The following is a 22,844-nucleotide window of genomic DNA, read 5'->3' as shown; positions in this document are numbered from 1 at the left end:
GGAAGTTTGTTGTGTTCTTTAGTTGTGCTTAAACATTTTTGAAAGCCAAGACTATTGTCTTTTGAGTAATTTGTGGCAGAACTAAACTGATTGTAAGCGCTTGCCAAAAAGCTAAACAAATTGGAAAAGCTTCCTTTATTTTTTTTCCAAATTGCAAAGCTGGGGAGGTCTTAAAGCTTGGCTTGAATCTAGGATCTTCAGTGGCTTTCCCTGTTTGGCAGTTATCTCCTAGAAATACTACAAACATTTTGTGTACAAATCTTTTACCCCCAGAGAAGTTATGAGAACTTGCCAGTGTTTCTGGAATTTATTACTAGTTCACATATGGAGATCTTTGCATTTCTCTCTGATCTCATGACCATGGGATCATGGGACTTGACAGTGGCACTACACCAATTGGCCTTAACTTCATGTTTAAATAAGCTTGTAGCAGATTTGGTTGGTGTCAGTCCAATTTGTGTCTGACATACAAAATTTAAGGTGGGGGTATACCATTCGGTTCTTTGAGCATACTGTGCCATTCAAGAAATCATGGTTAACAATCCTCACTCAATAGTGTTCCTGTTTTCTCTCTCTACCTTTTTAAGCCCCATGAAATATGTCTAACTCCTTCTTGGAAGCATTCAGTGTTTGGAATCAACCACTTTGTGGCAGTGGATTTCACAGGTTCACCACTGCCTGTTGGCCCTGTTTAGAGGGGACACAATGTGTGTACTTAGCTGATCAGCCATTTCTTTGTTTCCTGTTAATAGGTCCCTTACAGACAGAATTATTGGTCTTCACTTATTTTTTTTTTCCCCTCTTATGAAGCTGTTACAAATTGAGTATTTCCTGCCAACTTGCTCCATCTTCCCTTTTCCCCCTATTAATCAATCTTTGTCCTCTGCATTTGAAATCTAAACTGCTCCAACCCTCTGTTTGGCTGTTCGTTGTTTGGGCCAATTTATTGCCTTTTCTTGGGAACTAATACTATCCCTAATAACCCTTTTTTTAGCCATAGTGAGACCACTGTCCCTTTGTGCCAGACAGGAATGAAGAATTGTTGCAGTTCCTCCATGTACTCTTTAAATGTTTCCCATTGCCTATCCACCATTATCCCTTCAGTTGGTCATTTGTTTGGGACATTACTCATACAGTTCTAGTTTCTTTGAGACCAGAGTCCTGAATCTGAATAATCAACCTACAAATGGAGAGTTCTCCATATTGTGATGCTTCCCTAAGCAGCCCCTCTCAGCTAGATTGCTGATTTATTCCTTTTTAATTGCCTAATACCCAGTCTAAGTTGGCCTGTTCTCCAATGAATTCCTAACCTCTCAATCTAGAGCCATCCTCTATACACTCTGGAAACCATCCACTGTTATAGATTGGGTTAATTTCAATCTGTATACAGATTGAAGGCTCCAATTAATTACAACTGCAGTTGCTTGCACTTCTAAATTTCCTATTTAATACCTTTCCCAACATTGTATACAGAAATTAAAGTGTAGCCACAATCTTTCTAAGCTGTCAAAGTACAGATTCCGCTTCACAATAGATGATATCCTTCCGCACTATTGTATTAGTTTGTTTTAAAACCAGCAATGCTCCTCCATCTGCTTCCTCCTTGTTTGTCCTCCTCCCTAAAAACAAATTGGATACCCCTGCATAATTATGACCATTCCTGGTCACCTTTGCAGCCATGTCGTCTTAAACTCAACTATATAATTCTTGCAAATGGATATAACAATGTCTGTCTAATTCATTCACTTGATTGTGAATGCTCCACATGTTAAGATGCACTGCCTTAAGGCCTCTAAGCAAACCTTTTTTTCTTTCATATTTGGGGGTGGGGGGGGGGGGGGGGGGTGCGCAAGTGGGTAGAAATAAAATGACATGTCTTGTTCTTGGTCTCAACTTTGTTTATGGTGAGCAGTGGTTGCCTTTTTAGTTCTGCTTTGTTAGGTCAGGTAATCACAATTCATGTCACCTTACTTGTTGGCATGATGTGGATATGTAAGTTCCAGTGGCCTTTGGTCTCTAGTAATGCTCACCACCCCCATGCGCCCCCCCCCACCCCCATAGTTATTAGTTCAGGAAAATTAAGGACATTTGTTCTTGGTGTCAATGGATCGGTGTAAATAGGGTGATGTTTGCTCACTGAGGAACGGGTGACTATTTCCTTTTGACTTCAAGGGATGAAAAGCTGTGTATATCCGAACAGTTGGATGTTGGAAAACTGTGAATTTCTGGTTTATATTGAAGACTCTTAAAACTCACTCGATAGGAAAATAACTTGTAATTTAATATGCAAGTAATAGAACAATCCTTGATACACTTTCATGTATACCACACTGAACAGATTTGGATTTATGAAGCTTAACTCCTAATCTTGACTGTTCTGGAATGCGAATGTCTCATTACCCATACAGGCTAGGAAAAAAACAGGCTGAAACTGAGATAGTAAGGTGGTTGGAAGATGTTCATAAACGAGAGAGAAAACATTCTTCTTTAAATTACCTTCACTGACCTAAGGATTCGAGAGACACGGAGAGACTGGATGGGAGCTGGTGGAAAGGTTAACTCTGTGTGGTCTGATTGGCGTGTACCCTTGTCATGGATTGGATGTTTGCAGGGTGTTCCCTGGAGCTCCGGATCTGGGAATGTTATGAATTTAATTTGCATTTTGGGAATCTAAGCTTATTTAAAGTGTCCTACAAAATGGTAATGATATTGGGCATGTTAGCTGAGCATAGTTACCTCATGAGCTTTTCCACATAAACTTCCTTTTAACTAGTCAAAATTATCTAGCCAAAGGCAATTGGCCATTTGGCCTGGCTTGATCAGGGTTTCTCTTTTTTTTTGCATGTAGTTTAATTAAGTGTACTCGGACCTGTCAGAATTTCTCTTCCTCTGCAAACTTTTGCTGTTTTACTGATCCTTTTCTGATTAAGAGCATAGTGTTTTTATAAATTTAATACCAATTTCTTTATAGACAGCTTGTTTGCAGCAATAAGGGGAGAGCTCTTTAGGGGTAAGAGGTGGTGCTGCTACCCTGCTAATGGTTTAGAACCTAAGAACCCTGGTGTGTAGCTATCTAATTATAGTGGAACATTGCCATTGGCAAATAAAGGTAATAATTTAAACTAAACTAAGTTTTATATTCCAGACTACCCCAGAATGATCTCCCAGACAAACCAAGGGAGACTTGCAGGTTGAATCCATCAGGGATTCCCTGAGCCATTTCAAATCGGTACTTTTAACAGTGATGGTAAAGTACACACCAAAGGATTTCTGTGTCTGTCAGTGTCCTTGTATGGAGTAGATGCTCCTGAAAGCTTTAGAACCAGGTGACTGAAAAATCCTGACTTGTGTAGATTGATTCTCAGCTTCAATGTCCTTTCTTCCCCCAACCCTCAGTGTTGTAAACTAATTGACGGAATGAAACATTGAGATGGATGCTGTCAGATCAGTGACCTTTTGAATTCTTTGGAGTTGGTACTAGGTATGGAATGAGCAAAAACTGCAATATGTACACTGAATCAAAATTAACTTTATTTCTCCACCTGTTCCTTTTTCAATACAGAGGAGAATCTGGTGCTGGCAAAACAGAAAACACTAAGAAAGTTATACAATATCTGGCCCATGTCGCTTCTTCCCACAAAGGGCGAAAGGACCATAATATTCCAGTGAGTTAAATTTTCAAAAAATCCCTAGCGGCATTAATCTCACTATTGTATGATGCAGGTATATTTGTTTTAATTTCTTGATGCAATATAATTTTAATGCTGGTGTGGCTTGTGCATAATATAACTAATTGACTACTGTGTGATGCTGCCATATACAATGCATTTGCTCTTTTACAGCATGGCATCAATAACTTATGCTTGGAGCTTAAAAATATCCTTGTAATGTAACTTTCCTTATTCCATCACAGTTAAGGCTATTTTGTGAAATAACCTGCATTCTAGTGCACTGTGCTCAGATGAGTATGTTTTGTCTCATGGAATCTAAAAATTAGGTTTTCCTGATAATCATTGTGCTCCTCGTATGGTGACAACACTAAAATTAATTGAAAACCCAAGAAAGATATCTCCATGTAAATAATGCATCAATCATCAGTTTGCACAGTTGTGGAATAAATCCTATCACAACTATGTTCCACCGTTATGAAGTGGGCAAGCCATTAAAGTTATGAAAACTGAAAGAATTCTTGTTTTTGGAGCTCCCTGACCTTTGCATTCCATTTTTGTTAAAAAAACAAAAATACCAAGAGGCTATGGTGACCTCCTTTCTATATTTTAGTCACTGCATGTGTCCCAAAAGGCACACTATGGGTTATTGTAGCAAATATTTGAAATTATTGTTGCAACCAAACAGTCATAAAGTCACCCTGGGGAATTTTGATGATTTAAAAGCTGTAGCCAGGCTTCTGCAATCCTATAACATATTACATGGCGTGTCTGCACTTTTTGAAACAGTTCTCATTCCAGTCTAGATTCCTGAGACCACTTTTATAACACAGGGATCAATCATTTTCCCAGCTCCCCATGTTGCAATGAACTGTTACCCTGTTTCTCTAGTTTAAATGTTTGCTATTTTATAATAAAGTCATTCCTTCAATCTCTCCTCCTTTGGCATTTAAAAAAACCCAATTCCTATAAACACTAAAAGTACTCCTACCCAGTTAAAATAACTAATTTCTCCTAAATTCATATGTAATTAATTGAAGTCACACATCAAGGGAAAGCATTTGACTACAGTGTACACAACTGTTGGGATAAAACTATTTCACCTTAGTGCTAAGTTAATCTCTTGCTGAGCATTGTCTCCATGAGCTGTCTTTCCTGACCATAATTATTTCAGATTGTTTTATTGGAATATGCACAAAAATGTTGCATTGTGACTAATCTGTTAAATCTCCATGCTTTGATTACCTTCAATATTTTGAGGCATTTGAGATGTGATGAACCATCTTAAGTGTCAAGTCTTTTTTTGAAGATAGAGTTACTTAGGATTTGGCCTTCAGTGCAAAACCAGACAATCGTGTGGCGGAGCCTGCTATATCTATTCCAGATAGCAATAGAGTGGAAGTATTAAATAATGTAGCCACTGCAGTACCATTTTAAATGACATTACTAAAGTCTATACATAATTGTGTGCATCTCAGTGGATAATTTCTTTGATTCTCCAGAAGTTTTGTTTAATTCCATGAGCAAAAACTAATACTTCTGCTTCAATGCAATGCTTGCTCTGCAGAGCTTGGGGGAATGTGCCCAGCTGTTGAAGTTTATGCATATTTGAGGTTAATGTGTATCTCCTAACAGTACTATTTATCTGTTTGCGACCACGCAGCCCATTTCGCCTAAACCAGTGAAACATCAGGCAAGTGTTAAATGCTGTTCAGTTTAACTCTTTGCAGCATGTAATCAAACTCTTTCAGTTTAATGGTTACTTCCATTATTTTAAAAACTTTTCACTTCCTTTACTGTAACTGCTTTAAGAGCTCCTAAAGGAGTCTTTGTGCAAACCTTGCTTTTTTAAAAAGTACATTTACTTGCTTCCTAGTCTTTTTTCTAAAATCTGAATTCTGAAATAAAATGATCATTTTCATGGTTTTTCAGATACTTTTTTGTAATTAAACCCTTATTTTCCATGTACTGTTGCTAAAAATGATACTTTGAATATTATTCATATGCAAACATTATGGGACTGAAGACTATTGAATACTTGTGTAATTTCTACCTAAGCTGGTACTTTTATGGTTTGAAAAAGAGGAGACAAAACTTTGGCAATTGTCTTTAATGATCCTGCTATTTCTTTATTTTGAAGTATAGATTTTTGAATGCACTCTTCTTCTGCAGGAAATGGCCCATGGTGCAATGACCTCTCTATAATTTTAGAGGCTATATCTTGAATTGTCTCTCTTGATGGGACTCATTGCCATATATCTTTTGAAGGCAAATAGTTTTTTGAAAGATTGCCCTGTGGAAGGAAAGCTCTTTATTGACTAGCCTGTATATGTGCAGTTACTTGTGAATACATTGCCTTTTTGCTAATGCTGAGCTTAGTCTTTGATAACTTGTCCCTCTAGAAATAGGATTTTCAATGCAAAGGGGCAAGGGGTGAGTGGCAGTCTTACATTTAGTTGGAAAGGATAACTAATTGCCAATCTCTTTAGTGGGGGGGAAAAAAATCAACGTGGCATTCTTGTTTCCATAATAGGAAGTTATAAGATGCAGTAGTGTACTTTTCTGTTTTAACAATGAATTATTCATAGTGCTGTCCCATATCAATAAAAACCTGAAGTCACAATTCATACCAAGCTGGATCTGGTTCAGACTGTTGACTTTGGTTTGCTGTATAAGTTTGCCTTTTGCTGAATCTCCATTTAGTTACATCTTTAAACCTGCTGTTCTAATGTTTGTGCAATACACTTATTATCCTTTACAACACCTCACCCTCCAAACTTGAGCTTCTCCAAGACACACTCTTCCTGTATTCCAACTAGCATAGAGTCCTGTTTACCATTCACCCCTGCACTAGCTGATCCACAATGGCGCTTGGTTCATTTAAATTCTCTTTCAAATCCCTTCTCACCTGCCCTATCTACATAACCGCCTCCATTCTTGTAGCCCCAGCCTCTTTGGTTTCAATCCTCATCTCCACGTTCTCATTTTCCTCACTATTGGTGCCCATATTATGAGCACTGTGGGGCTCTGGAATTCATTGCATATGACTCTTGCTTTTTAAAACCTGTTTCTATAACCTACCTCTCATTGAGCCTTTTGTCTCCTGGGGATCAGTTTGGAATTTTTGTTTTGTTTGCAGTCCTGTCATGCACTCAAATGTCAATGATTTACAATCGCTGTTCTTGGAAGTGTGTGTGTGTCCAAAGTTGATAGTCAAATAACAAACTACTTAGTTTCCTGTTATAAAAGATTATGCTTGGAAGTGGGGAGAAGGTCAAGTAGGATGATTTTGTTAAGAAAATTACATTTGTCCAAACCAACACTTTGTGTTGAGATTCAGGAACTTTATTTAGGATTGAGATGACTCAATGTATTAAGAAAATAACATTGCTTGACATAAAATCTGTAATGCTTTTGTTTTTGAATTTGTTTTAACTCATTATCTAATCTAATCTAATTATGATCAGTAGCTATTAGGTGGTCACTATTTTGGATTTGCTTTTCTAGGAATACATTTTTTTACTGAAACTTTAACAGGATTTTGAAATTATATCTTATAATTTTGTTAAATCTTGTGCATATAGCATCTTTTTATCTTTAGCATGTTGTGTTTCTGATCCAGATTGGAAGTCATATTAAACATGTTGTCATGTCTCTAACATTTTTATTTTGGTATGCCATCTGTTTCTGCCCATTGACAGAGTGGAACATCACTGTTATATGTGAGTAGCATGTAGTTTTAAGTCTCTAACAATTTCATGGCATATCTCTCATTGGGCACAAGAAACAGGATGCTATTGTTCCTGTATGCAACAGACAGGATTTTTACTCCCACTGAGTTAAAGTTGCAACAAACAATAGTGTTATTCTTGATTATGCCTTTCCTGTTCTGCTTAGCATGATCTTTCACTGCTTATCTGCTAAAACTAACACAATGTTTTGTTACAGAATGATTGGTCTGTACCCTAGAAGGCATTTTGGCATACTTGCATCAAGTGAAAAATATTTTATACTCATCCCCTAAATTTAAATTTATCCTGTCTTAATTAATGTCAAAGTATTAGAAGATATAGATGTGAATACCTTCTAAAGCTGTCCTTCTCGACATGAAGGATAGTACTTGAAATTTTGAAGTTTCAAAATGGTGAAACTCTTTAAAAACTAGTGTTCAGGTTACTTGGTATCAACATCAGTTGCCTTTTTTTGAACCTGCGCAAGTTTATGATCTACTTTTATTCTAGTAACTGCTTTTTGTTTAAATGTGCATAGTTTGTTAATGAACTTTTTTTATGATAACTTTATTGTATGAGGAAATTCTTGATCTAAAATGTTGTTTAAGAAATCAGGATCTTGCTCTTTAAATATAAATTGTTCTCTTCCATGTTTTTCAATAGCTGTTTGGAGGGATGGGGGAGGGATATGAAGAAATGTTGCAGCAATCAGTGGTGCAGTATGTTAGGAAATTGCTGATTATCCTGACTCTTATGCAACTCGCACACTCTCTTTAATCTTCCACTTGTCACAGTCACTTCCTTCTGGAGAATGAGTGCTGGACTATTTTATCTGCCATCTAAAAAATGCAAATTTGGATGTGCTAAATATGTTATAGGCTGAGATTATACAGTGAAGGATAGTTTTATTTTTCTGTTTATCTAAATATTTATCTCCATTCTTTTCAAAAACTGATTTAAATTTTGGATCTATAATTAATCATGTTTGTTACCAGTTTGTGCAACTCTAAATCAAATCTTGTTACACAAATAATAAAATAAAAAAAGGAAAAGTTACTGTTCTACTGAATGTTTGCTTGATTGGAGACTAACTTGTATTGAATTTTTGTCTATCCCAGATGTTTGTGGCTTAGTAAATAACTTCTCTGCATGATGTTGAGAATAAGGAATATGCACAACTTGTGCTTGGATGTTAGCCATTTTGCTTTGATTTATATTGGCTCTGGTGCCATAATAACTGTCCTAGGCATTGATGTCCAATGAATAGAACATGACCCAAATATCTGCACAAAGACTGAGCTTTGTTTTTCATCACCCATGTTTGACATGTAAATTCAGAGTTTGAGTTTATTATTCTAAGATTTGTACATTTAGGGTTATAATTTCAAGGTTTTTCTAAACCTTTTTGGTTTCAATGCTGGATGATACCAATCAAACAGAACATTGTGAGCTAAATCACCAAGTGGAATTTGCATGCAATGGTATGCTTTAAAAAATTCTAGACACAGGAAATCACTAGTGGTCAAATAGCTGAAAGTTTAAAATTTTTATGTTCATCAACTCTGGGCTCAGCTTCAAATCCAGGCCAAGGTCAGAATGGTTTCTCCCTTTTTTCTCATGCATTTGCAGCGCTTAAATGTTATCAGTGATGAAAGAAAATCCTGTCAGGCTAATGGCAACTTAACTGGGGGAGCAAAATGCACAACAACAGATGAAGTACATTGTGTCAATCGCAAACATGGACAGCGTATCTGAAGTTACTGAAGGTATATGGCATCTTTTGGTCAATGCCTGTATACTAGAGGTCTAAAACAATCCTGATTTCAAGGGGCAGAAGCTGTAAGTTTTTTAAAAAAAAACACCGATCGCAACCACATTGGCCAGTATCATGTGACTGGGAGAAAATGAGGACCACAGATGCTGGAGATCAGTGTGTGTTGCTGGAAAAAGCACAGCTGGTCAGGCAGCATCTGACAACCAGGAGTCAACATTTGGGACATAAGCTCTTCGTCAGCTCCAGCTCTATTTCTGATGAAGAGCTTGTGCTCGAAATGTTGACTCCCCTGTTCTTCAGATGCTGTCTGACTGGTTGTGCTTTTCCAGCACCACACTTTGACATGTGACTGTTTACTTGCAACCATCTCTTGCTATTTGTCCTGCAAGTCTTAGACTACTTGTACTAAACTGTGGCGGCACAATGGTTCAGTACTGCTGCCTCAGTGCCAGAGACCTGGGTTCGATCCCAGCCTCTGGCGACTGTCTGTCTGGACATTCTCCCCATGTCTGTGTGGGTTTCCTCCAGGTGCTGCAGTTTCCTCCCAAATCCAAAAATATGCAGGTCAGGTGAATTGGCTATGCTAAATTGCCTATAGTGTTAGGTACATTAGTCAGGGGTAAATGTAGGAGAATAGGTCTGGGTGGGTTACTCTTTGGAAGATCAGTGTGTTCTTGTTGGGCCGCAGGACCTCTTTCCATACTGTAGGAAATCTAATCTAATCTAATCTAATCAGCAAACTCTGCATTTTCAGCATGGAAGCTTCCTGGTTTATACAAAATGCCATGCTGTGCATTTAATCTCCAAACCATTGAGTTTTGAATTTCATTTCAAAAAATATAATTTGGGCACTGCGAGTGTGCTGCTCTTTAAGCATACATATTGTGTTTCTGTGCATGATTTTGTTCTAGTTCCTTTTCAACTGATACATGGCTTTTGAATCTATTGGATTCAGTTGCAAAATATAATCTGTTCCATAGACTTCAACGGAAGCTGCTAATTAATAGGCATCAATATTACTTCTCTCCCATTGTAGTTAATGGAAGTCCATTGAAAACTATTGTTAGTTCAAATATCTCCTGCAAATTAACTTAATGATTTAAATGGGTGCAGGAGGTGATCTGTGCACAGGAATTAAGATGTCTTTTCTACTCTGGCTCTGCTGTTCTGAGGAAAACCTCTTTAACGAACTTCTGAATAAAATCTTAGATTGAACTTCAGAGCATTCAAAATAAAATGCATGAAGTCTGTGCAGGAAATGATACAGAAATTTTAGATTTTGATATTAGTGTTTAAAATCATTTGAATATCAGGATTCTGTTAATTTTCTGAAGTTGCTCATCCGGTTCATTTGAGGATTTGTTTTAATTAATTTCCTAAATTCGATGGTCATTACTATGAGGGATGATGGAAACATCATGTCACTTAAACTGTCTGCTTCTTGATTAACTGCAGTCTAAAAGTTGTAGTGGAGGGGCCTGTGAATTTTACGATCTCCTTGATAAAGTACAATTGGAATGCATTAACTTTAAGAACCAAAGAAAAACTTTGTTTTTTTTTGTGAAAGGTTACATCCTATCCTGTACTATTTCAGACCAGATGATTATCCTTAATTGGTATTATTTAGGGTGCAATCGGTCAAGCTAATTGCTTCAACCATGCATTAAAATGATTTTACAAATTGGTAGGGCAAATGAGTGAAAGTCTAGTACCTTCCATGCATCTGATGGATCTGGCAATAGTTTATTGCAGCAATCTTGTGTGCAAAGGATTGAGACCATTTATGATAGTAAAACATCAAGGGGTCTAGAGAGAAAGTGGGAATATGGCATTGAGGAAAGCAGGCAGGCATGGTTGTATTGAATGGCACAGCAGGCTCTCTGGCCTGAAAGACCTATTCCTTCTGTGTGTGTGTGTGTGTGTGTGTGTGTGTGTGTGTGGATCTAACTGGACTTTTTTCTAGTGCTTCTCTATCCTAACTCAAAACTGTGCTGCTTTACTGTCCCTTCATTTTAACAGATGATTGATATTCCATTATATTTACTGGAAGCTACTAACATCATTGTTAGAGTTTAATGTTTTTTTAGCAGCAATTCTTTAGCAATGCTTTTGCAATCAAAAGATAACTATTCAAGTACAGTTACCTTACTGTCTCTTTGGAAAAATGGGTGTAGTGAATTAATCCTAGATCACCCCCAAGTTATAAATGTTGCCCAATTTTAACAAAAGTGCCCTTTTTCAAATTTTTGATACTAAGTTGGTTTGCTTGCTTTTAAGTTGTCAATCAGAGCAACAAGCTGTAGTTGGAGTTTGTGGTTCCAAACACTGTGACTAGATCTCCAATTTAAACCAACCACTATTTCCAGAATGGAAGTTAATTTCTCTGTCCTGGACACAGAACACCAGTTAGTTGTTGCAGTGCTGAAGAGAATGGCAGAGAAATTTTGAAATTCAAAGTAGTCTGTGTCTTTAACTATTTGTCTTTTAACTAACGTCCATCTTTTTATGAAGTATTTAATCAAATGTTTTTGCTAAACAAAATAAAATGCTTCATAGTATCTGGTGGGCATACATTCATGAGGCTGCATTTAAAAGCACCTTTTTGCAATTGAGTGACAAAGCAAATACAAAGTCCTGTATATAGTTTCCATTCCTTGAGGGAGCGAAGTGATTCCATACATGAACATGAATAACCGAGTCCTCCATATTTATCTTGTATTTCCTGTTTATAGGAATACACCTATTTTTCTTTTTCTTGTGAGTAATGGAGATAATTGTAGCTTGTGTTCTCTTTTGAATGCACCATTGATATGGGCAAATACAATTTCATTCTTCAAACCTGTGGCACAACTTTACTGTCCATTTAATCCTTCAAATAAACTAACTCAGTTTGTAAGCCATCATTGCATTAATCAGGTATTGTAGAATCAAAAATTGCAATGATAGCAATAATTTCCCCCGATGGTTGAAAAGGTTTAATAGCCTTGTCAAGAATCTGAAAATGTTGAAAGTCTTTGTTTTCTGAAACTATCCTCCACTTGTATTTTAAATTACTCAATTTTTGCATTACTTGCAAGACTGGTCATTTTTTGTAATCAAAGTAATCTGGTTAATATTATACCTCATCCATAGTTTCAAAAGTACTGCAGTATCCTCTTGCTCTTGCTGTTTGGATCTAGCCTGGTGTAAGAGTAAATTTAGGGATTTGGATCTATTTTAATGCTTCACACCCTGCACTTATCACTTTTATTTAAGAAGTTTCCAACAATGGAAGTTCTGTCAAGTGACTGGAATTAAATTTGTGACCAATGAAAGACCAGCTGAAGGTCATGATCATTGCGCTTGCGGTAATTGCGCAACTAATGACAAAGCAAAATATTTGGAGTGTTCACTTAATCTATCCCGTCTTCTCTTGGCATTCAAACTTGATTGGATGTTGATAAATGGACATCTTATTTTTTCCTCTGGCCAGACACCAATTGGTACGACAAGCATAACTCGTGCTTCATGTTTCATTACATGCTAGTAATCTCAAACTCATTCCATTAGTACAATATCATTTGTTCAGAAAAGAACAGTCCTGCAAACCTTATAAACAACTTAACTCCAAACTGGCATTCTTCCACTAACTGAATTACTGATGGGTTTTTAATCTGTGCATCCATGTTGGTATGGTTTCTGTCATGTTCTTGTTTTTCTCTAATGACTTCCTCCTTGTCTCTCTTAGGGAGAATTGGAACGGCAACTTCTGCAAGCAAACCCTATATTAGAATCATTTGGCAATGCCAAAACTGTGAAAAATGACAACTCTTCACGCTTTGTAAGTAAATGGTACTGAATCGTTGTCACCTTCAAACTTTTCAGCTTGCAGCTGTCCCTAATTTTTTTCTTCTACATGCACTTTGTTGGTTCAAGTCCCACTCTAATCAACTTAATTCATGTGCACTGCTCCTAATGTCCAAACTCCATTTGAATGTGAAGATAAACCATGAAATACTTTATTGATTTAAAGCACGGAAGCTGTTTGGTTATTGCACTGATCTAAATAACAAATTTGTTCAATAAAAAGTTTAGCTAATGTGGCTTGGCTTAGCAGCATGTTTTTAATACTACAACTATTCAAGTAGTTAGACTTCCAGTTTAAAGTTTGCTTTTAAAAATGGGCAAAATGTTTTAAATGAACAATTTTAAACAATCATAGGAAAAAAAAACCCCTTAAATCTGCATGGCTACTCAGGACATAAGATCATAGGAACAGGAGAATGCCATTCAGCCCCTCAAGCCTGTTCTGCCACTCTGTGAAATCATGGCTGATCTGTGGCTTAATTCCATATCCTCCAATACCCTTAATCAAAAACGTTATTTATCTCCGACTTAATGGCTGATTCAGCAGCCATTTTTGCTTTTTAAAAAGTTTCAAACATCCACCATCTGTGTGCAGAAGAGCTCCCAGTGTCTCTCAATGGCTGGGCCTAATGGTTAAATTATGCCCCCTAGTTCTGGAATCCCTAGCCATTGGAAATAGTTTCTGTATCTAACCTGGTCTTGTCTTGAAAATTTTGATCAGATCACTCCTAACCTTCCAAACCTGGACATTATCCCTGTGCACTACAAGGCAATTTAGCATGGCCAGTTCACCTAATCTGCACACTTTTGGACTGTGGGAGGAAACCCAATGCAGACATGGAGAGAATATACAAACTCCTATGCAGCCATCCAAGACTGAATGGAACCTGGGTCCCTGATGCTGAGGTGCAGCAATGTTAACCACCGTGCTTCTGTGCCATTTTGGTCACTTCCCAGCCATGTCAGTAATTTGTCATCAGTTCTGTCAGCTTCTACGTTAGTTTAAGTCTGTATGTGGGATGTTATCAATACCTTTTGCAAGTTAATTTAAGCAGCAGCCATTATAAACAATATCTACAGACATTCCCTTGTCTCCTGCCTTTTTAGTCACCACATCAAAAAGAAATTTGTCAGGAATGTATGAATCTACCTGTCATGAATCATTTTGGCTCTCCCCTGATTAAATTGAATTTTAAGGTGTTCAGTTTTTCTGTCCGAGATTATAGACTCTAACAATTTTCACACAACAAATATTAGGCTAACTAGTTTGTAATTCTGGTTTTCCTCCTCTTTTTGAAAGAAGGCAAAAGTGGAATGCAGTATCCAATTTTTCAACCAAGGGAGATTACACTCCTACCTAGGGAGCTCTGAAAGGTTATTGTTAGGGTATCTACAAGTGCTTGGCAGAAAGTGGATACTGCAGATGCTGGAGATCAGAGTCCAGGTTAGTGATGCTGGAAAAGCACAGCAGGCCAGGCAGCATTCAAAGAGCAGGAAAATTGACATTTTCCCTTCATCAGGAATTCCTGTGCTTTTCCAACACCTATTTATAAGTGCTCCCCTACTTCCTTTTAACGACCTCTTTACCTGCACTTCACCGAATCTAGTCTACCACATTCGCTACTGTGTGGTCTTGTCTACATGTCTGGAAAAGTGATTGTATGCAAAACAGACCCTGAGCTTCCATTGCCTGCCACTTCAACACACCACCCTGTTCCCTGGCTGACATCTGTCTTGGGTTTGCTCCAATGAAGCTCCTTGCAAGTTGGAAGAGCAGCAACTTATTTTCTGCTTGGGAACTCTATAACCTTCTGGACTGTAATGAGCACATCAATGGGTGGCACAGTGGTTAGCACTGCTGCCTCACAGCGCCAGAGACTCTGGTTTAATTCCCACCTCCGGTGACTGTGTAGAGTTTGCACATTCTCCCCATGTCTGTGAGTTTCCTCCCACAGTCCAAAAAAAAATGTGCAGGTTAGGTGAATTGGCCATGCTAAATTGCTCAGTGTTAGGTGAAGGGGTAAATGTAGGGGAATGGGTCTGGGTAGATTGCGCTTCGGCGAGTCGGTGTGGACTTATTGGGCCGAAGGGCCTGTTTCGACACTAAGTAATCTAATTTTAGAGATTTAGGCACATTCTCCTATGTCCTTACCCCAACCATGACACACACAGTTGTCTGTTGGTCTGCTATTGTACACTAAAAGTTGTTAGCCTAGCCACTAATTGTCGCCATTAGTAGCTATTCACTCTCCCAGGACAATTGTTATCCACTCTCTGTCCAACTGTTCTTCTCTCTTTGGCTTCTATCATTTGCTCCTTATCCATCTTAACTAACTCTTTCCTAGCTGCCGTAAGCTCTGAGGAAGAGTCACTGCACCTGAAATATTAACTGATTTCTCTAAATAGATGCTACCAAGCATGCTGAACTTTTCCAGCAATTTCTATTTGTTTCATCTAACCTATTACCTCTGGGAGTGTCACCCCTTGACTTATGCTGCTGTGAAAACCCACCACATTAAACCTTCAAAACTGACCTTCAAGTCATTTCTGCTTAAAGCTCCTCATAATCTGGGCTCCCACTTCAGCCAGTCATGTCTGCTTTAGCTAGCAGTAACCATAAAATGTTGTGGAATACAGATATTAGTCTGCTGCAACTAAAGAAGTAGTGTCATTAACCGGGGACATTAACGTTTCATTACCTCAAAGATGTTATAAAACTACATTGGACTGCTCATGTATCTCCTGATCAGTTTAGCAAATTGAGTATTAGGACTTGTCTTGTTCCTCTCCCTGTTAATCTGCTTTTGGAGTGTCAATCCAAAATTTAATGAGAAACTTAAATGTCACCTCCTGATTGGGTATTCATACCACAGAATGAAAAGCTGGATTTGTTTTTAAGTCTCTTTTGAGGTATAATTTTACATCTTTTCTATTCACAAATTCTAATGCTTTTAAATGATGGAGCCATGAATGTATTACACAGCTCTTTTGAAAAGACTTGACCTTTTAATGCCACTTTTTAAATTGTTTACTCATTTTATGGGATGTGGGTGTCGCTAGTTGGGTCTATCTTGAGCTACCCTTGAATTGAATGGCTTACTACGCTATTTCCGCGATTAAGAATCAACCTCATTGTTGGTTGGAGTTGCATCTAGGTCAGACCAGGTGAAGATGGCAGATTTCCTTCTCGAAAGGATGTTAGTGGACAGTTTAGTTTTATTATCGTAGACTTGCTATCTAGTGTTTAATTGTGCAATGTGAATTAAATCTGATGTAGTAGGATTCATTGTCACAGGACTAGGGATTCAGGAAATGTCATTACTCCATCACTTCCCTGCTGAGATCAATGAAATATTAAGCTCATTAATGGTAATTTATGCAATTGAAATGCTAATTTTGTTTAGCTATTTGCAGAACTTTAATTGAATATAATAGCAAATCAAACTAATTAACAAGTGAATATTAAATATACACGTACTAGTTTGTGAATATCCTGACAAACTTTGAAGAATGAGGGAACAAATGCAAATCTGCTTGTATCATCTAAGATACAGCTGAGAAATGTCACCAATCTAAACTTAAACTGAAATTCCAGAATTTTCAAAAATTATGCAGTCAGCAACATTGAATAAGAAGTCAAAATTGCCTCATCGCCATGCATAATTAGCATTGGGCCTTTTGCAGTTTTGTGATCAGAGACATTTATTCCTGAGGGCATTGCAGGTTTGTTCTTTAGCTTGCATGTCTCATTAATGTACTGACTGACTTTTGGGTTATGAGTATCAAAATACCTTTGTAAAAGATTTTTGATAATATCCTACTCCTTGTGGAAGCAAGTTGAGCCCTTTGTGGTTTAAAGCGTTGCAATCCCCAGAGCCTCTGAAAAATCCCCATTTGCCTCTGAAGACTGTTTCAATAAACATTCTGCCGATCATACTGTTTAATCTGGCAGGTAGTGTTTTTTTTATTCATGTTTTCTCTCCTTTTGGTAGCCTTTCTATTTGCACACTTTCCACACTACTGCTCTTGTGTAGTTTCCAGCTGAGAATCTCCTCAGGCTAATGAAGAGACTACAACCTTTGGGGTGGATGGTCATTTCCAAACAGGTTAGACTGCACACTCGGGTGTTCATACCAACTGCAAAACCCCATTTTGACTTGTTAGCATGAGTAATCCACGCAACTTCTAGATTAATCACTTGTGTTTTGAGGTGGGAAGAGTTATCGTGGTAATCTGGATTGAGGGACCATTTTTAATGTATCCTACTTTTCCATATTTGGAGTTCTGGATTCCAGAAGGATTTTGTTTATTGCTAAAAATATTTGAGGCTAAGATGGTTCCAAAATAATTGAAGCAATAGCTTGGAAGTGTGAAGCGTTCAAAGAAGGTTGAAGCCAACATTTTTGGGTTTGAGGCAATACATCTGTAAATTATTTAATGTTTTAAGATTGCTGTGGTCTGATCCCCATGGTATTTTTATTCTGAAACCTGATGGACAATGTAGAAGCTTAAAAATGGCAAGTATCTACTGTGCCAGCTACAATTCCTTTAGAGTTTAACATTTCTATCATCATACAAATCAAACATTTGAACATTGAGAGGAGTTTAAATAGTGACTTGCTTTTTGAAATTCTGTGGAACAAATCATTTCATGGTAAAAATGGAATGACTAGTTAAAGCAATTTCTTGATTAAGTACAATATAAATATTTTAACACTTAACAGCAGTGCTATTCTTTAGCTTGTGAATGAAACTAAAGTGTTTTAAATGTTGATGGGGTGAACTCTGACAGGCAGAAAGCAACTCATTGCACAGCAGTCAGCTATTTTTCCTTGCCTTTACCACTTTCCCTAATCTCTCCTTCCAGATCCTTGCAACTTCATATTTCCATTGAATTCTGCTCTTGCTCTCATGCTCCCCTCCCCAAGTTTTCTTGCCTTGTGAAAGTCTTCTGTTTCCCCTCCGAAAGATTGCTGAGAACAAGTCAGTCTGCACTGAACACAGTGGGCTCTTGTTGCAGTAATTCATGTGGATGTGTAGAACACAACATTCTCAAAATGAAACTGCTCAGTGGAGTTTAGGGTGACCAGGTTTTCAGTCAGGTCATGGGGAAATAGCTACATGTTGATGAGATTAGAGTCTCTGAAATTGTGCAGCACAAAGTTTTCCTCCCAGAACCCTGGTCAATATTTTTTAAATCCCAGAGCTGTGCTATCATCTGTATATGGTTATCAGTAAGCTCATGGTTGCTAAAATGTGACATCAACAAATTGGGTGGCGCTGATAGCCTTGAGAGCTCCTGGAATGCCAGCCTATCTGGGGGTGTATCTCTGGGCTCAGCTACCAATCAAGGGTGACCCCAACAGTCGTAATGGATCTTCGATTACATTCTATTTGCATTTGTTTTGCTACCAACTTGTTTTCCATTTGCGTTGTTAAAATTTTACCTAAAATGAAAACCAAAAACCAGGTTGCTTGACTGTGGAAACTGTTGAGATTCTGAGGGAAAGTAATTAAAAAGCTGACTGTGAAAACTGCACACATCCATTCCCCAATGGAGCTGCATGTAATGTTCAAATCAGCACCACTATCTTCACAAACCAATAACATGTTGGCAAGCAAATGTTAAGTTTAAAATGAATAGTCGCCCCTTCGTACGTGCTAGTGTTCATTTTCTGAGGAACTGCTGTGAATGAGAAATTCATGAATAGAGTCCATTTAAAAAATATCAGTTAAAAAGCAAACTAAAAATTGTAGATAGGAATTTGCCTACAGATGTTGAATTTTTATTGCTACGTTTTGGTGAGAATAGGTGACCTTGGATACAGGATTTGCTGTGCCTCGTTAAAACTTTGTTCTCCAGCTCCTACCCTAAACCAGAATGGAAAGCCTTCCAATCGTAACCAAGCCAGTGCATGCTCGTGGAGTTTCAATTTGACAAGTTTGTTCCCCTATAACCATTGAAAAGAAAAAATATTTTCTGACACTTGGTCATCATTGCAGTAAAAAATGAATTTTTCTTTTCCCATTCTGTTCATCTAATGTCCTGTTTTTAATAATAGGACTTGCTAAGCTAGTATTTGTTGCTGGACTAGTTGCCTTTTGAGAAGGTGGGGAATTACCACCTTTTTAATTGCTGAGGTCCATACTCTATGTTGACTCTCCGGTGCTCTTGGGGAGGGACTTCTGGGATTTCTACCTGGAACAGCTTCTGTAATATGTAAAATAGCACGAGTTGACCGCCTGCAAATTTAATTTAACTTGCTATGGAGTAAGATACTAGGCCTGTGAGGAATCGTTTTTGCCATCTGTGAAATGGGACACTGTTTTTGAAACTTGTCAACTGTCATAGCGAAAACAACTTTGAAGGAATGTTTATCCAGTGAGTAAACTTCGTTTTTATCAGAATTATTTATTACACTCAAGTAATTAAACCAAAAATGTGCACTTAATCAAAACTTGAACTGATTTTATGAAATGATCAAAAGGGTTTTGTGCCAAGTTGAAGTTCTTTTCAGTCTTTATTTTTACTTTTTGCACAGATTCTCTCTTTCTCACTACTGGAGCTCGTTTTGTCATTTCTCTGGCACCATTTTCTCATGTCTCATTCTTAGCAATCTGTCCCATCTTTTATTATCCTGTGAGAATCTCCTCCTTTCCTGACCCCACCGCCCCCCCCCCCCCCCCCCACCTTTCTCCTTTAAACAGAGTTTTCTGGTATGTCCAGTAATTCATACTACTTCAGAGTCAGCTGGGATCTCTGCAGATTAATCTTGATTTGTTATTTCAAATAAAAAAATCCATTTACAGTGCAGAAATGACTGCAATTCTCCAAAGATTTAAAGTTGGTAACAGATTCATATGATCTGCTGATAGTCTTGGCATGTTTTATAGAAGCTCTTTGAAAAGTTTAAGGCTCACATTGGGAATTTAAACTTGTAAAAGGCCACAATTGAGCTTCTTTTTTTTTAAAAAAGGAAAATAACTCTCGCTGCCAAGTCAGTTGAGTTTGGTGATTTTGATTTTTAGCTAAGAAATTGTAATGTCTGTTGCTTCAAAGACATTGTGACCTATAATGATGGACTGAGCTCAAAATTATCTATAGCATTGGAAAACAGGCTTGAAATACAGTTAATGAATTTGGGTTGGTTTCGACTTTAATTCTGTCGTCTTCTGCTGAATTTCAATTCTGCCCCCACCACCCCAAAAAAACTTTGTCCTTAAATCAATCTAAATATTTCTCGCTGGTTTTGACTCTGTTGTAGATGTGCTTGTCACTTATTGATTGATGTACTTAGATTGAAAAATGTCTGAACAGCTCATGGCAGGTCTTGTTTTTTCACTATCACCTGACAACCTGTGAAGTTTTTTAAACATCCATTAGCACCTTAGCTTAAGATTATTTGGAATCGTTAAACTTGGCAACATTTTGTCTGATTACTATTTTCAAGTGCATAATTTTATGTAAACTTGATATTTACAAAAGTGCTAAGTCTGGATGTATGCTTAAATATTTTTTTCTCTTGTAGGGCAAGTTTATCCGAATCAACTTTGATGTGACTGGTTACATTGTGGGGGCCAACATTGAGACCTGTATCCTGATAACTGGTTGTATTTGAGGGGGAGGTGCTAGAGTACAAGGTGTAGGATAAAAATATTCTGTCTTGGAGATTTTTGCTTTTTTTTTGTGGATATTTGGATAATGCTATTAAACTGTTTTGGAGATGGAAGATTATTCTCTATCAATTCATGATGCATTTTGAAGATGAATGGGGATAATGCGGAAAGGTGGAGCTGATACCAAAGGCCAGGCATGGTCATATTGATTGGCGAAGCAGATTCAGGGGTCCGAATGATGAACATTTTAGATTTGTTAGACTCTTTTATGCACAAACCAATTATTAATCCAATATTTTCAATGAGTCCAGTTTGATTTGGAAACAAAGAAAATTTGATAGAAGGAAGATCCCCTCTCAGATTGAGATGTTCCAATAACAGGTTAACTAAATCTTACCAAACGCACAGCCATCTTAAAAGTTCTTGGTTTTTTTTTTGCAACTGTTTTATTTGTTAATAGATACTCTAACTTCCTCTCCAGATGAGCACTATTTAAGGTAAAGTTTTTTGTAAATGACAGTCATCTGTCAATTCTTACAAAGACCTCAGCACTTTGACATCCTGAAATTTGGTAAGCATGTTAAAATGTTTAAAAATAATCCTTGACTTTGACCAGATCTTCTGGAAAAATCTCGAGCAATCCGCCAGGCCAAGGAAGAAAGAACATTCCATATTTTCTATCAGCTGCTTTGTGGTGCAGGAGAACATCTCAAATGTAAATTAGTGCTGAAATGAAAAATGTTGAGAGATTCTTGTTTCCACCTTCCTCTTCTTCTTCTCCCCTCCTCTTCCCCCCCCCCCCCCCCCCCCCCCCCCCCACCTTGCAGAGTTAGTCAGATATGAGGATTTGGATAGAATTCACCATGCTCCATTGTATTCAATTTGCTTTCCTCCCCCACATTTTAGACTGGAAATTCTAAGTTCAGGCATGCAGAGATTGCAGAGCAGTGTTGACTTCCAAACTTCAGTGGAAGTGAGACATCTGGGATTAATTTTTGACATAACTTGAGACTAAAGCCTTAAGTGGTTATACAATAATCAAGTTGGAATTTTTGCAACTTATGATAAAATTAATGTTGATGTTATCTAGTTTGCACATTATTGCCCAGATAATGTGGCAAGCATCAACACTAAGTTTTTAAATTACATATGTTTTGGCATTCAGACAGGAACTGGAGCAGTTTAGTGTTGACCCATTGTACAAGTGCCCCAGCAAGTTCACACTTTTGCCAGAATTTTGTTTACTTTTATCAATCATGTTCTGTTGGTATTAATGGGTAGGGCAAAGTTTACTTGCATTATACTGTCTTTTTGGTACAGTTTGCCACCTCGCTGCTTATTGTGTGGAAGAATGACCAGTGTTCCATTAAACCATAACAGGCCAGAAAAAAGTAGTTTTCATTCCCAATTTTAACTTCAGGATCCACTACTAAATAAAAGGAACAGTAACCATATTTCCCCCTTGATTTGCAACTCCGTGTCCTTTCTATAAAGAGTTTGTTAACTGAACATTTTTATTCTGTTCTGACTTCTCTAGTCAAACACGTTAATGTTCAATTGTGTTTGAAGCAGGTTGGCACGGCTATTATAAAGGTGACTGCTTACTGGTTTCACAAATGCAAACAAGTATAACCTGCAAAAGTGTCTCCTTTTAGGAAATGTGGCTGGAAAAGAAGGGTTGTGGATAGAAGGGAGACTTTGCAGATGAAACTATGTACTGCTTTTGAGGCTGTCCTTTTAATTATCAGCCTTAAATCTGATTCCTGTAATTCATAACTTTTTGGATCTTCACTTTTGCATCTGACCCTCCCTCCTTGATGCACTGATGCCCTTCCCTTGTTTTCTGTAGGATCTAAAGTCTTGCTTTCTACAATGTAATTTTATTTCTTGTGCACGTATCAATTTTTAAATAAGAAACCTATAATGGAACTTTTTTTTTAAATACACAGCTGATTTGTTGCTTGAAGGATTTAATAGTTACCGTTTCCTATCCAATGGTTATGTCCCTATCCCTGGACAGCAGGAAAAAGATAACTTCCAAGAAACCATGGAGGCAATGCACATCATGGGTTTTTCACATGAGGAAATTTTGTGTAAGTTGGTATCTTTGCCATATTTAGTCAATCAACATACAAAAATTCGTAAGATTAATGGGATTCTGCTCTCAAAGGGTGAGAAAATAGAGCCTTGAGGTATTTATTATTGTGC

General features: G+C 37.5%; 1 protein-coding gene across 4 annotated transcripts in view; it reads left to right on the top strand.

Moving 5' to 3' along the window:
* Positions 1–22,844, top strand: part of LOC140463907 (myosin-10) — a 154,775-nt gene that overhangs the window by 71,961 nt on the left and 59,970 nt on the right. The window contains exons 5-11 of one of the 4 annotated variants that reach the window (XM_072558371.1): positions 3,563–3,665; positions 5,332–5,361; positions 7,370–7,390; positions 12,901–12,993; positions 20,549–20,612; positions 21,253–21,351; positions 22,586–22,729. In XM_072558371.1, coding sequence (XP_072414472.1) covers positions 3,563–3,665; positions 5,332–5,361; positions 7,370–7,390; positions 12,901–12,993; positions 20,549–20,612; positions 21,253–21,351; positions 22,586–22,729 — 554 coding nt within the window. The remainder of the gene's footprint in view (positions 1–3,562; positions 3,666–5,331; positions 5,362–7,369; positions 7,391–12,900; positions 12,994–20,548; positions 20,613–21,252; positions 21,352–22,585; positions 22,730–22,844) is intronic. The other 3 variants (XM_072558373.1, XM_072558372.1, XM_072558375.1) reach the window with 3 other exon arrangements.

Source organism: Chiloscyllium punctatum, chromosome 39 (genome assembly GCF_047496795.1).
Source record: "Chiloscyllium punctatum isolate Juve2018m chromosome 39, sChiPun1.3, whole genome shotgun sequence".
Classification (NCBI taxonomy): Eukaryota; Metazoa; Chordata; class Chondrichthyes; order Orectolobiformes; family Hemiscylliidae; genus Chiloscyllium; species Chiloscyllium punctatum.
This window is presented reverse-complemented; position numbering and strand designations above follow the sequence as displayed.